This window comes from Cydia fagiglandana, chromosome 3, assembly GCF_963556715.1.
Source record: "Cydia fagiglandana chromosome 3, ilCydFagi1.1, whole genome shotgun sequence".
Lineage (NCBI taxonomy): Eukaryota > Metazoa > Arthropoda > Insecta > Lepidoptera > Tortricidae > Cydia > Cydia fagiglandana.
In genome coordinates, this window is record NC_085934.1 from 6227075 (window position 1) to 6240480 (window position 13406).

Sequence of the window (13406 nt, forward strand, 5' to 3'; positions counted from 1 at the left end):
CTTTTCCTCGTCATGCTACCACCATCCGATGTCCAGACTCCCCCCTCCCCCCCCCCCAATTCGAAAAGAGGTAATTTATGAATAGCCCCTATGGATTGATACGTACCCGCCAGCCGCACGTACCACCAGCCCGCGCAGCCGACCTTGAGCAGCTCGGCCTGCTGGCCCTCGCGCAGCGACACCTCGCTCGCGCCCACCGCCGTGTACTCCGACAGCGCCACCAGCGCGCACCCCACCGCCTGCGCACACACACGGATTATAACCTTAACTAACACACAATACGGTATACTTTGGTGTGTCGCATTTAACTAGTCGCTTGTAGGCCTTATCACTTTGTAATAAAGTTCACGAATGGGAAGTTAACTGGTTATGTATCGAGCGACCGTATTTACCTATCATTGAAGGGGTTATAAGAATTGATTTTCTACTTTAAGTAGATACCTTGATTTTCAAAAGGTCATAAGATACCTTATACCGAGATAGATGATAATTAGTAATTACTATGAAAAGCTTTCTTGTACAGACAAGAAAACAGTTCCATACACTTTATACCTATACACATAGGTAGTAAACTATTTCAGAGAGAACTAAATTTAAATAAGTAGAAACAAGAAGATAAGGTGCAACAAGAATATTTCAGGCACATTTCTTTTATAAAAAACGGTCACCAGGTTCGTTATACAGGTATAAGGAGATAGGTATCTACTCGTATGTTTTGATCGAGTGTTGAGTAAACTTTAGACTTTATTGAGCTGATATGAACATTATCAAAAATGAATGTAGCTCGGCGCTAAGCCTAATTACAAATGCAACAAACTAGCTTTATCTGTTTAGATACTGTTCGTATGAATTGAAATAAACATAGGACATAGTTAAAATCGACAATTACAGTTTGCTATGATAATCTTACATAGGATTCTATGTCACGGGATAACTACTTAACTAGTTTTCCGCTATGATAGTTTCCTTTTTTAGTGGTTAGGCATCACATAAATATGAGTTTTTATCATGTAGGTGGGTATATGTTAGTGTTTAGTACAACCATCATCAATCACTCACACATCGACCGAAGCATGCAATTTGAACTTAACCAGTTCACTTTAAGGTTGCGATTCCTTTGCTGGCAAAAATGCAACACTATTGCACTTCTATCTTTTAGCTAGCTTATAACTAAACCATGCAGTTATGTATAAGCGATTTATACATTCACACGTTTCACACATATGTAGTAGTTAGTAGACATACAATATACTTATTATACTAAGTTAAGCTATAATATATATCCTAAAAAATCGACGTGTTTTCTTATGATAGCTATGTATAGTAATAATTAAGGAATCATTATTTTGATACGTTTTTATTCCTAATAGAGCTTTCATGTTTAGTTATGATCCTTTAATAATAATAGTGTAACGTTTTCTTTAAAAGTAGACTTATTTTTTTATGAAACTTATGTTGTCAAGACTCCTTGAGAAGACGGGCTATGATAGTGTTCCTGATATGCGTGTCAGAGTGGAAACTATATTCTGACAATATAATTTGTGATATGGGTAAAATATATATATGTATATATATTGTCAGTATACAGTGCAAGTACATCGCGTTCCTTCCAAAGTTGAGTGTATAGAAATAATATTACAGTAAGTATAAGCCAAGATCGCAGTCAGAAGCCGTGGTTAGAGTGCAAGCCGAGAGCCGTGCCGAGCCGAGCTGTGCAGAATCAAACACTCCTCACAACTTATATATATCATACATGTCCATAGTGAAATAAGTACGAGTCAGTTCAGTAACATTCAGTGTCAAACGATAGTACTGTTGTCCATGAAGATACGATGATGTCCATTATATTCTACCATTCGTAAACAAAAATAAATATGTATCATAAACATTAAACGAACATTTATCGAAGCAAGCGCAGTTAACAAAACTAAAAAGCACACTGACAAATGAGTGACATAACAAACAAAACAATGACTTACACGACAGTTAATGTTCGGCAATAACAACTGAGATATCCACGTTCGCTGTCGAACTCTTTGGTTAGGTATGTACTTTTAACTTTGGATAATTTCAGTCTCTTTCATTGTATTTACAACCTCTACAGGCTTTTAGCTCTGTAGGGAAACTATCAGTACTGGGACACGTAAAACGTGGAGTTGGCCTGTGTAGACCCCGATACAGAAAAGAATTGTACCACTCTGTGTATGGTACCGTTGAGACCGACGGCCTCCGTCACCTGTTGAACAACACATCTTAGAGCACCGGCCATCTTGCGATCGCATTGCGACAAGATGGCGCCGGTATTAAGCGGCCACTCTGACCGTGACCTGATAAAAAAGCTTTATCTTGTTAATTTGTGCGACGTGGATGTGCAGAACTAAATCCAAAACCGTTGGGTGCGGCCGCTAACAAATTTCGGATTCAAATAAACTAAAAGCGATGATGGGTGGGCTAACTTAATTATGCAGTGGACGGCGTGAATTCTAACGGACGTCATGGAGAATTTTTATTATCTGAAAATTTGCAGCATTTTCTCTATGCCTGGGTCTATTTGAACTGCTGCAAATTCTCGGTTAGGTAAGCTTGCGTAAACTATTGGATGCCGCATCCTGAATTTTCTTGCTTTAATGTTATGTTTGGGAAGCGTTAAGTGCTGGGGTCAGCCTCTCATGCGCTACCCGTGGTTCAGCCCGCATTCCTTTAATAATCTTAACTCTTACTTAGAGAATGGGTTTCACTTCATTCAACACTGCAAACCCAAAATTAGTCGCTATTAGGACCCGTATTAAGAAAGCTCTTTGGCGACAGGAAGCACTATTCTACCCTGTTAGTTTCTCCGGTTACAACACGTTACGGTTATTTAAACAAGTATCATTATTTAACACAATTTATTACTTCAAGTGTTCTTCACTATTAACAATTAGGTACAGCGGCGAAGCGTCGTTTACAATTAGAACACTTCCAAATAACAAGTAAAATTTAGGAAATCTAAATTGGTTATCGCAATTCCATAACGCGTGCGAAAGATGCACATTTATATTTTATCCTTTATAATCGAAGTGATAAAACGATAGATAGGAAGCGATAAACATTTTAAATACCCCAGAAATTAACGAAAATTTCATTTGTCCACGGCAGCCGAAAGCTATGCTGGCTGGTGCTAAGTATTCTCATACTAATGAGCTCTTTTTTTAATACAAATCATAATCGGTTGCCGTCAACAACGCTATTGACACAAGATTCCATATACCATTGATCTACCTCTCTGAAATCTGTCACAATAACACCCAACCCAAACTAACTCCTATCCCAGCGCAATAAAGTATATTTCAAGTTGCACATACCGGCGCCTGTTCGGGTTCGTCCTCCTCGTCCTCCGAGGGGTCGGTGGACCAGCAGGGCTCGTCGTGCGAGTCGCAGGACGCCGTGCGCGGGGTGGAGGCGGGCGCGGGGGGCTTCACTTGCGGCCCCGGGGGGCCCAGGTCCCAGGAGCTGGCTTGGATTAGTGTCCTGCTGAAGGTACGTTATAGATTAGTAGCGGAAATAATTGCAAGTACCTATTAGCGGTTTCATCCAAATCCGGCAGAAGTTTTAAAGCTACGTGGACAGCCGTAAAAATGGATTGCCGAATCATTTGTCTACCGGTAAGTAGGTACCTATATGAAAGAAGATAAATATTTATCTAATCTAGACCAGGCGTGGCTCACTTCGCGATTTCGCTTTGCTACAGGTAGCTAAAAGGACATCCGTTCCACACCAATTTTGATGGATAGCCATAAACCGCGCGTGGCGTTGTTGCCACCTAGCGGCCATATCTGTCCTGATCTGTTACGATCTAACAGACGCGTTTTGTTAGAGAGTAAGTCTTCTGTACCTAGTGCTATTATTTATTCTCTGCCTAGACTGACATTGCTGTAAAAAGTCTGCTTAACTGCGTCTGCTCCACAAACCTGTGTTGCATGCCGTATTTCCTGACGCGCTCTCCCTTGAGTTCCTTCAGCTGGTCGAGTAGAACCCTCTTGATGCGCTCGACCCACGCTCGCTTCACTTCCACAGAAGGCGCTGTGATCGTGTGTACTTCTAGTCGGTGCTCCCGCCATACTTCGAACTTGCGCAGGTCGCCTTTCACGGACTCTGTGAGTCCAATTTGTGACATCTGCAAAGGGAAATAAATATCGTTATTATTTTTGTGAACTTTTACAACGCATTTCCTGTGTACCGTACAGCTTACGTACCTACGTTAAATGAAATTCGAAGCCCTTTTTTTGTTAGCTTATTTTGGAGTTCGTGTTTTAGTTTCCTTTTTGGGTTAGAAATTAGACGCATAAATAAATGCTAAACAGTAACGCAAGATTTTGTTTTGAAATTGGAAAGTAATAAATAACGCCAATTTAGGACAAAGTGGCTAGAAAGAGAAAAAAATAATGATTTTGATTTATTTGTCTAAGAAGATTCCAAGAGGCAACGAAAAAACAGTTAGACAACTTTTGCTTAACGCTACTTAATAAAATAAAAGTAATCTGGCTAGCCAGAATGAAACCTAGAATACTAAATATATGCATGTGATTTTTATGTTAATTGCTATACTGTCTAAAAGATTTTTATGTAAATTTGATACTTTAGCGTCTACAGTAGATAAAAAAGCATTAGCTTACTCAACCGAATCGAGTTTTAAAAGGTCATCACACAATGTTGTTTAGAAAGCAGACGAAAACTTTTATTTAACATAGCTTATGTTAGGTTAGGTTAGGTTCTCTTCGACCGTAACAGTCTACAGACTAATAGACAGTCTATAGCCTATAAGAGACAAAAGACTACAAATTTAAAAGTAGATGTGTAATGTACCTGAAGATCATTCTTGAAGTGATAAGTAGCCTTATTGTGGCTGATCTTACGAGTAGTAGCGGGCTTGCAAAAGAGCCTTCTCTTCTCTTCTTCTGCCTTCTTGTGAGAGAGCAAAATATGCCGAGCCCGCAGCCTTATCCACGTTTGCTCATTGCTGCTACCAGAAAAAACCTACATATTTAAAGGTGTGTGACGTACCTGGAGATCATTCTTGAAGTGATAAGTAGCCTTGTTGTAGCTGTTCTTAGTAGCCGGCTTGCAGAAGAGCATAGCCTTCTCGTAGACTCATAGAGGAAGATGTATCGACGCCGCGTTCGTATCCTGAGCCGCAGGTAGCACTTGCTCATTGATACCACCAAAAAAACATACAAATTTAAAGGTGTGTGACGTACCTGGAGATCATTTTTGAAGTGATAAGTAGCCTTATTGTGGCTGTTCTTAGTAGCCGGCTTGCAGAAGAGCATAGTCTTCTCGTAGACTCATAGAGGAAGATGTATCGACGCCGCAGTCGTATCCTGAACGCAGGTAGCATTTGCTCATTGATACCACCAAAAAAACATACAAATTTAAAGGTGTGTGACGTACCTGGAGATCATTCTTGAAGTGGTAAGTAGCCTTGTTGTGGCTGTTCTTAGTAGCCGGTTTGCAGAAGAGCATGGCCTTTTCGTAGAGGAAGATGTGCCGAGCCCGCAGCCTTATCCAGCCGCAGGTCACGTTTTCTCATTACGACTACCAGAAAAACCACCTACAGATTTAAAGGTGTGTGACGTACCTGGAGATCATTCTTGAAGTGGTAAGTAGCCTTATTGTGGCTGTTCTTAGTAGCCGGCTTGCAGAAGAGCATGGCCTTCTCGTAGAGGAAGATGTGCCGGCGCCGCGGCCATATTCTGAGCAGCAGGTCCCGTTTGCTTATTGCTAAACCAGACAAGAACCTACAGATTTTCAAGTACATGACGTACCTGGAGATCATTCTTGAAGTGATAAGTAGCCTTATTGTGGCTGTTCTTAGTAGCCGGCTTGCAGAAGAGCATAGCCTTCTCGTAGACTCATAGAAGAAGATGTATCGACGCCGCAGTCGTATCCTGAACGCAGGTAGCATTTGCTCATTGATACCACCAAAAAAACATACAAATTTAAAGGTGTGTGACGTACCTGGAGATCATTCTTGAAGTGATAAGTAGCCTCGTTGTGGCTGTTCTTAGTAGCCGGCTTGCAGAAGAGCATAGCCTTCTCGTAGACTCATAGAGGAAGATGTATCGACGCCGCAGTCGTATCCTGAACGCAGGTAGCATTTGCTCATTGATACCACCAAAAAAACATACAAATTTAAAGGTGTGTGACGTACCTGGAGATCATTCTTGAAGTGATAAGTAGCCTTGTTGTGGCTGTTCTTAGTAGCCGGCTTGCAGAAGTGCATGGCCTTCTCGTAGAGTATTCTGAGCAGCAGGTCCCGTTTGCTTATTGCTAAACCAGACAAGAACCTACAGATTTTCAAGTACATGACGTACCTGGAGATCATTCTTGAAGTGATAAGTAGCCTTGTTGTGGCTGTTCTTAGTAGCTGGCTTGCAGAAGAGCATGGCCTTCTCGTAGAGGAAAATGTGCCGGCGCCGCGGCCGTATTCTGAGCCGCAGGTCCCGTTTGCTCATTGCTACTAACCAGGAAAAAATCTACATAGTTAAAGGTGTGTGACGTACCTGGAGATCATTTTTGAAGTGATAAGTAGCCTTATTGTGGCTGTTCTTAGTAGCCGGCTTGCAGAAGAGCATGGCCTTCTCGTAGAGCAAAATATGCCGAGCCCGCAGCCTTATTCACCCGCAGGTCACGTTTTCTCATTACGACTACCAGAAAGAAAACCTACAGATTTAAAGGTGTGTGACGTACCTGGAGATCATTCTTGAAGTGGTAAGTAGCCTTATTGTGGCTGTTCTTAGTAGCTGGCTTGCAGAAGAGCATGGCCTTCTCGTAGAGGAAGATGTGCCGGCGCCGCGGCCGTATTCTGAGCCGCAGGTCCCGTTTGCTCTCTGACGCGACGAGGAATGAGCCTTGCATGAGGAGCTCGCCTTGTTGCGCTAGGTCCACCTGGAGAAATATACCAATGTGAGATGCTGGAATTTAAGCCTTTTGGTACTAAGGAAGCAGGGCCGAGTAGAAGGTACCCGAGCGCGAGGAAGGTCGCCGATGAGGTGGACGGACCAAATAAACGCAGCAATGGACGGCCCCTTGCACGAATGCGCTAAAAGCGCAGCCGTCAGGGAGGAGTGGAGGCGAGCCGTCAAACGTGTCACAAAGGGAGACTTCCAATGATGACCACGACCGCTCTGTCAAGAGTGACCCGATCAAGAAGATGAGACTAAGGACGCTAATGTTGGCATGAGTATAGGCGCTTTAGGCCAAGAATAAGTATATATTAGTGTTTATGGCGTATGCTGTCAAAGTTAACCTTCACTCTTTTTAGTAGATAAGGTTTATTTTCGCTTGCGCCCGTGATCTTGGGGTGTGGTCATTATATTCTTTGGGTGTGGTGCAGTGGTGTGACGGATCTATTTGTTGTATATGACTACGACTATATTTGTATATATTATGTCGTTCGAAGGGTTAAAAATGACTTCAAATGGGTTAGGTAGACAGTAAAGAGTGACATTAGTACCAATACTGCCGATCAAGTGCAAATTGTAGGTATGTAGACTACAAAAATAAAATCTCAGTGGAAACATGTACCACCTAACAGTCTAAGTAAGTACAAGCGCTATAAAGTTATAGTTGAAAAGGAAGAAATAAAATTATACTATGTATAATTTAATGTCTTAATTATAGACTTTACACAGGTGCGTGGTTGGAGTCATAAATGTGATGTTTATTTACTACAGGGTAGTCAGCCATCTACCGCTACCACCAAGAATATTTTACGTATGAAGTAAATAAATAACCAGCTTGGGATTCATTTGTTAATTCTTTTTTTTATATTATAGGACATTCTTACACAGATTGACTATGTCCCACAGTAAGCTCAAGAAGTGTTTTGGGTAGGTACTTAGACAACGATATATGTACTATATAAATACTTAAATACATAGAAAACAACCATGACTCAGGAACAAATAAATATCTGTGTCATCACACAAATAAATGCCCTTACTGGGATTCGAACCCAGAACTATCGGCTTCACAGGCAGGGTCACTACCCACTAGGCCAGACCGGTCGTCATTTGTTTATTTCATTATTAATTATTAATTTTAATTAAAGCCGTTTCTGTACCTGAAGTACAATTTAGGTACTTAAAGTATGTCGTAAAATTCGTAACTTACCCAAGATGGTAAAGGTTCATAAAACACGGTCTAATGAAGCGTAAAAAGCGAATCGGCCGTAACAAATTCAGATGCAACAGGGAGATACGGACGAAACTTCATGAATAAACAATTCCAGTCCGGATGATTAGAGTTTATTTACAAGTTAACATACATATTACATGACTAACCTACTAAAGGAGCATTCCACGGGCTGTCCCGTACAAACGCATTTTATTTCCTGTGTTGCGACTTTTTTCTCGGCATTTAATGCAGGCGATTATTTTTCTGTGCATATTTTTGACCATTTGTCATAGAAAAGGAATCTCTTATACCTTTAAATCTTCAGAGACTTCGCGTTTGTACGGGACCACGGTAGACAATTTCATGGAATGCTCCTAAAGCGTGGCTATTGCCTACTTGCCTCTGTTATCTGTCGTCATACTGATTTTCTCAGGTCTTCTTCGGCTGTTCAAGCAATCCGTCTTTGAAATGCGCTCCCTATAACTCTAACCATCAGACAAGCCCTAAGCAAGCCGACTTTTTCAAACGAATGCTCAACAAGTCTACAAGCACCTACATACTATACATACTGTATACTGACTAGTGGAACCAGCCCTCCTAAATATTTTTTTTTTTTGATTCCATTCCAATCCTGCAAGCTGTCTATCTTTGACATTTAGCTGGACATTAAGTATTTTTAATAGTCGTGCGTGGTGCGATATCCTTTGATACGCCCATCAATTTCATAAAATCTTATATTTATTTTATAAGATCTTGGGGTGCTCTTCTTTTCAGCCTTGTAAAAGTAGTGTTGGGTGGTTCCTTCATCAGGTTTCTCGCTAGTAAGTTTGGGTGTTTCTCCATTCGTTTGCGATATTTGTCTAAGGTGTCGGACACTTCTTGGTTTATTGTTTTGATTTTGAGATCTCGATGCAAATTCTCGTTTTTGATGTACCACGGGGCTTTAGTGATAATACGTAGTATTTTTGATTGGAAGCGCTGTAGAATTCCTAGATTGGATTTTGAGGCTGTTCCCCACAGCTGGATCCCATAAGTCCATATTGGTTTTAGTATGCACTTGTAAAGTAGTAGTTTGTTGTTTAGGCTGAGTTGAGATTTGCGTTCTAAAAGCCAGTACATCTTTCGCAGCTGCTGTCCGAGGGCTTTTCGTTTTGTAAAGATGTGTTTCTTCCAAGTTAGTCTCCTGTCCAAGTAGATTCCTAGGTATCGAACGTGGTCGGATTGGGGTATACATATGTTATTAAGTTTTACTTCCGGGCACGTTTCACGTCTTAGCGCAAATGTTACTTGCACCGATTTTGTCTCATTCGCTTTAATTTTCCAGTCTTTGAGCCATTTTGATATATCGTCGAGACTGTTTTGAAGCTTTCCTGATGCACCGGCGGGAGTGTCGGCTACTGCTAGTATAGCAGTGTCATCGGCGAAAGTTCCTGTTAGAACATTTTCGGCGCTTGGGAGATCCGAGGTATATATGAGGTAGAGTAATGGACCCATGACACTTCCTTGCGGCACACCGGCTTCTATCCCATGAAGGTTTGTAGTGCTACTGCCATAGCTTACATAGAAGTGTCGTTCGTTGAGGTACGAAGTGATAAATTTATAATAATTGATAGGAAGGTTTTTTAATATTTTAAATAAGAGTCCGTCATGCCAAACCCGGTCGAAAGCTTGGGATATGTCCAAGAACGCTGATGACACATAAAGTTTTTGTTCAAACGCAAGGTTTATTTGCTCCACTAGCCTGTGAACCTGTTCCACAGTACCATGTCCTTGCCGGAATCCGAATTGGTGTAACGGGATCAAATCAGTCTTCGTAACCTCTGCTTTTATTCTTTTCATGAACAATATTTCTAAAACTTTTGAAGGTATTGGTAGCAGGCTAATCGGACGGTACGATTTTACTTCTGTGGGTTCTTTGCCAGGTTTTGGGATTAGAATTATTTCAGCAACTTTCCATTGCGGAGGACAATTTCAGCAAATTTCCACAAAATTTCTCCAGAGCGCGGCATTGTAGATGTGACTTAGGAATTTGATTCCAATGTGCGGTAGTTCTCTGAGGATTTTTGCAGTAATGAGATCATATCCTGGAGCTTTATGTATGTTGAGGCTTTTGATGGCACCGATGACTTCTGTGTAAGTAAATTTTTTAATGGGTAAGTCTAATTGGTGAGGCTGGCTTAGTGTTTTTGTTATTTCTTCCAATTTTGTTGAATCAAGATCGTCATTTGGCGTGAAAACTGTGGATAGGTGTCTCGCAAATGCCTCTGCTTTGTCAGAATCTCTTTTTGCCCAGCTCTCATCTTCATTTCTGATCGGGGGTTGATGGGCAATGGGCCTTTTCAGATTTTTTGTTGCCTTCCAGAGTGAATAATCAGTGGCTTTTGTCGCATCAAGGTTTTGTAGGTATATTTCTGTTTCCCTATTTCTGTGTCTTGCAAGGGCTTCCTTGAGTTTAGATGCGAGGTAGTTAAATTTCTTTTTATGGCCTGGGAACTTGGTTGATTGCCACAATTTCCTGGCCTGGCGTTTTTGTTTTAGTAGCTCGAAAATATGTTTAGGGTATAGAAACAGTTCTTTGTTTATATCCTTTGGGATAGGAGTTGCAGCCCAAGCAGCTTGTTGTACGGTAGTATTAAATAATTCGACAGCTTGGGTGATATCCTCGTCTGATTTTAGAGGGATTTGGCAGTCCAGTGATTGCTGGATTAGTTCCCGAAAGTATGGCCAGTTCGTACCTTTCGTGTGCAATTTACACTTTTTCGTAATAGGTGAGATACTAAATAAATAAAATCTAACACGTTCGAAAATACATAATATATGTAGGTAAATTGTGTTACGATAATTCTAAATAGGACCCGGGTATGTCCTTAAACTACGTCCAGGACCCGGATATGTCCTGAAACTACGTCCAAGACCACCGGTGGACGGGCAGCAGCGTCCCTCAAATTCGGTGTACTCGACTGCGATCGCCAACCCGCCTGCCAAGCGTGGCGATTATGGCATTCACCCCCCATCATGCAGAGCACAATCAAACCACGGCCCCGAGGTTCCGGCGACCCCCGGTGCTCTGGCTATGGTAGCGGTCAGGGCATTAGCGGGGTCAGGGGTGCTAAGAATCTCCGGCAAAGATCCGGCTACCCACCCCGACGACGACTGGCCCTGGTAACACACAACATACGCACTATGAGGACTGACGAAAAGATCTGCGAGCTGGAAGAGGAACTGAGCAGGTTACACTGGGATATTGTAGGGTTATGCGAAGTCCGTAGAGAGGGGGAGGACACGACAACCCTGAAGTCTGGTAACTTGCTCTACCACCGGGAGGGCGACCAACAGTCCCAAGGTGGTGTCGGGTTTCTCGTTCACAAGTCCCTCATAAACAACATAATAACCATCGACAGTGTGTCGAGCAGGGTCGTATACCTAATACTCAGAATATCAAAAGATATTCGCTGAAGGTCATTCAGGTATACGCACCGACCTCGTCACACTCCGATGATGAAGTAGAGGCTATGTATGAGGACGTAAGTAGGGCCATACATACTTCTAAAACCTACTTTACTGTTGTTATGGGGGACTTCAACGCAAAGTTGGGCAAGAGAAGCGGTGATGAGTTGAGAGTGGGGCAATTTGAGTATGGGCAACGGAACCCTAGGGGTCAGAGGCTGGCCGACTTTCTGGAGAGAGAGGAACTCTTCGTGATGAACTCTTTCTTCCAGAAGCCGCCTCACAGGAAATGGACCTGGATGAGTCCTGACGGTTCCACGAGAAACGAGATAGACTTCATCATGACCGACAAGAAACGGATATTCAGCGATGTCTCTGTGATCAACAGGGTAAAGACCGGTAGTGATCACCGAATCGTAAGAGGCTCACTGAATATCAATATTAAACTTGAAAGGTCCAGCCTGATGAAGTCTACGCTCCGACCTACTCGAGCCCATGTTCAAAACCCCGAAAGCTTTCAACTCGAGCTCTCTAACCGCTTTTCTTGCCTAGAGAACTTGGCTTCAGTGGACGAAATCAACGACGGGCTAGTGGAAACTGTCCACACAGTAGGGTCTAAGTTTTTTAGACCCCGCCGTAAAGATAGACCTCAGAAATTGACCGAGCAAACCTTAAACCTCATGGCTGAACGACGCTCGCTACAGTTGCAGTCTCCCGATGACGCGAAGTCATATAGGCAACTCAATAGACGTATATCTAAGTCCTTGCGACATGATCTGCGTCTCTTTAATACTAACCGTATTAAAGAGACTATTGAGCGAAACCAAGGCTCCAAAGTGTTCGCAAAGGACAAGTCTATTGGGCAAAGCCGGGAAGATGGCAGCATAGCGTCGAGCAAAGCGGAGGTTTTAGGCGAGATCGAGAGGTTCTATGGACAGTTATACACTTCGATCACAAAGCCCGTCGACAGCTTGGTAGGAGATCCAAGAGCCAAGCTGTCCCGACATTATACCGAACATATCCCGGACATCAGTCTGTACGAGATTAGGATGGCCCTGAAGCAGCTTAAGAACAACAAGGCGCCGGGCAAAGACGGAATCACTTCAGAGCTTCTGAGAGCGGGTGGAACACCGGTACTTAAAGTCCTCCAGAAGCTCTTTAATTCCGTCTTGTGCGAGGGCAAAACGCCTGAAACATGGAATAGAGGCGAGGTGGTGCTGTTTTTCAAAAAAGGTGATAACAGCCTATTGAAGAACTACAGACCCATCACGCTTCTGAGCCATGTCTATAAGCTGTTTTCAAGGGTCATCACGAACCGTCTCGAACACAGACTTGATGACTTCCAGCCTCCCGAACAAGCCGGGTTTCGAAAAGGCTATAGTACCATAGACCACATCCATACGCTGCGGCAAGTTATACAGAAGACCGAAGAGTATAACTTACCATTATGCTTAGCGTTTGTGGACTATGAGAAAGCCTTCGATTCGGTGGAAACATGCGCGGTGCTTGAGTCTCTTCAGCGATGCCATATTGACTATCGGTACATCGAAGTGTTGAAGTATTTGTATAGTAACGCCACCATGTCGGTCCGAGTACAGGAGCAGAGCACGAAGGCGATTCCATTGCAAAGAGGCGTAAGGCAGGGAGACGTTATCTCTCTGAAACTGTTTACTGCCGTAATGGAAGACACCTTCAAGCTCCTGGAATGGCAAGGACTTGGCATCAACATCAACGGCGAATACATCACTCACCTTCGGTTTGCCGACGATATCGTAGTCATGGCAAAGTCGATGGAGGAACTC

The 13406-nt window shown here is 42.7% G+C and overlaps 1 protein-coding gene across 1 annotated transcript in view; it reads right to left on the reverse strand.

Annotated features, from left to right (window-relative positions):
- The window catches only part of LOC134679922 (guanine nucleotide exchange factor DBS-like), a 156283-nt gene that overhangs the window by 3241 nt on the left and 139636 nt on the right, over positions 1-13406 (reverse strand). Inside the window, exons 16-19 of the mRNA XM_063538868.1 lie at positions 6730-6927; positions 3951-4156; positions 3345-3513; positions 107-239 (exon numbers count right to left, since the gene is read on the reverse strand). Of these exons, the coding sequence (XP_063394938.1) occupies positions 107-239; positions 3345-3513; positions 3951-4156; positions 6730-6927 (706 nt within the window). The remainder of the gene's footprint in view (positions 1-106; positions 240-3344; positions 3514-3950; positions 4157-6729; positions 6928-13406) is intronic.